Source organism: Meles meles, chromosome 10 (assembly GCF_922984935.1).
Source record: "Meles meles chromosome 10, mMelMel3.1 paternal haplotype, whole genome shotgun sequence".
In the NCBI taxonomy this organism is placed as follows: Eukaryota; Metazoa; Chordata; class Mammalia; order Carnivora; family Mustelidae; genus Meles; species Meles meles.
The window spans coordinates 11,065,257-11,067,275 of record NC_060075.1 but is presented as its reverse complement, the minus strand read 5'-3'; the positions used below and the strand labels follow the sequence as shown (position 1 = coordinate 11,067,275).

Here is a 2,019-nt window from a genome sequence, read left to right as displayed (position 1 = left end):
CAGTGTACCTACTCTGTTATGGAAAGATTCTTTTAAAATTTAATGAGCCACAAAAACCTAAAGATTCATGAGAAATAATAATAATTTTTTATGTAGCGTTAAGCTATAAAATATGCTAATGATCCTATGACTATGACTCCATAGTCAGGGCTCTTGCTCTAATCTTGGAAAGGGATCAAGACTTGTTAGGTACCAGGCTATGACCCACCCTGAAATCATTCAACCATCATTTTTGCTAATTAAATAGAATAAAATAATATAGAAAATACATTTCACATAATAAAGACACAAGGATATGTAAATATATATATATATATATATATATATATATATATATATATATACTAATGCATGTATATACCTAGTAGATATTTCTTTCTATAGGATTTGGCAAAATATTGGGGAAAAACTAGATAGGTAGGTAGGCAGGTAGATAGATACAGAATTTAAATGTAACATAGAGTATAAGAGGGCTGACAGAGGTAACATCCTGATGATGAGATAGCACAATCAGCAAGGAACATTTGTAGGTACAAAAATCAAAAGATAAAAGTCTCCATTTGAAATCTAGCCAAAGTCGTGGCAAACAGCCTGCCATTCTCTTATTTCGTTCAAGATTATGCTCTCGGTAAAGATCTCAAGGCTAACAAATAATTAACATACTGAAAGCACAAATTCATGGGAAAACCTAATGGAAGAATCACTGACATGTACCTTCATCCTCATCTATGAACACACATGAGCCATCCTGTGATAGAATCATTACAAACTGAGGGAAGCACCCCGTCTTATGAAGGCAATTTAAGTATTATTAACATTTTGTACTATGGTGAAAGTTGGTCAATAAACGTAAGATTTACTGAAGACTGTAATAGAATGCTAGGATTTAGCTTATTGCTGTGAAAAGAAATTCCTTCTGTGTCATTTGGAATGTATCCTTTTCACTTAGTAAGTGACAAACAGGACAAAAATCTCATTAAGATGTTTTCTTAGGAAATAAATGATGACACACCGAGACCCACCCTGTTTAAACACTTCCCTCAGGCATTCAGACTTGGTGAGCTCCGTTATCTCTTTCACAGGGAAATGGGGGGAAATCAGACCTCTGTCACAGAGTTCATTCTACTGGGATTTCCCTTCAGCCCAGGGATTCAGATGGTTCTCTTTGGGCTCTTCTCTCTCTTCTTTCTCTTCACCCTGCTGGGGAATGGGGTCATCCTGGGGCTCATCTCACTGGACTCCAGACTGCACACCCCCATGTACTTCTTCCTCTCCCACCTGGCCATCGTCGACATAGCCTATGCCTGCAACACCGTGCCCCAGATGCTGGTGAACCTTCGAAATCCAGACAAGCCCATCTCCTTTGCTGGCTGTGTGACACAGACCTTTCTTTTCTTGACTTTTGCTCATATTGAATGTCTTCTCCTGGTGGTGATGTCCTATGATCGGTATGTGGCCATCTGCCACCCCCTCCGGTATTCTGCCATCATGAATTGGAGGGTCTGCATCACCCTGACATTGACTTCCTGGATTTTAGGAGTCCTCCTGGCTCTAGTACATCTAGTGTTACTCATACCATTGCCCTTCTGTGGACCCCAGAAAGTTAACCACTTTTTCTGTGAAATTATAGCTGTGCTCAAGCTTGCCTGTGCAGACACTCACATTAATGAGATTATGGTTTTAGCTGGAGCAGTATCTGTGCTGGTGGGACCCTTCTCCTCAATTGTGATGTCTTACATTCATATTCTACGTGCCATCCTAAAGATTCAGTCGGGGGAGGGACGCCAGAAAGCCTTCTCCACCTGCTCTTCCCATCTCTGTGTGGTTGGACTCTTTTATGGCACAGCCATTATAATGTATGTTGGGCCCAGGTATGGGAACCCCCAGGAGCAGAAGAAATATCTCCTCCTGTTTCACAGCCTTTTTAATCCCATGCTCAACCCCCTGATCTATAGTCTGAGGAACAAAGAAGTCAAAGCTGCTCTGCAGAGGATGCTTGAAAAAGAGAGAATGTCATGA

General features: G+C 40.6%; 1 protein-coding gene across 1 annotated transcript; it reads left to right on the top strand.

Moving 5' to 3' along the window:
• Positions 1-1,086: 1,086 nt before the first annotated feature.
• On the top strand, positions 1,087-2,019 carry LOC123951887 (olfactory receptor 2A25). Its single transcript, XM_046020990.1, has one exon. The coding sequence runs from the start codon at positions 1,087-1,089 to the stop codon at positions 2,017-2,019; it is 933 nt and encodes a 310-aa protein (XP_045876946.1).

Bases quoted from the DNA above. Each gene is read 5' to 3' on its own strand.
- LOC123951887 (XM_046020990.1), top strand. From the start codon at position 1,087: ATGGGGGGAAATCAGACCTCTGTCACAGAGTTCATTCTACTGGGATTT.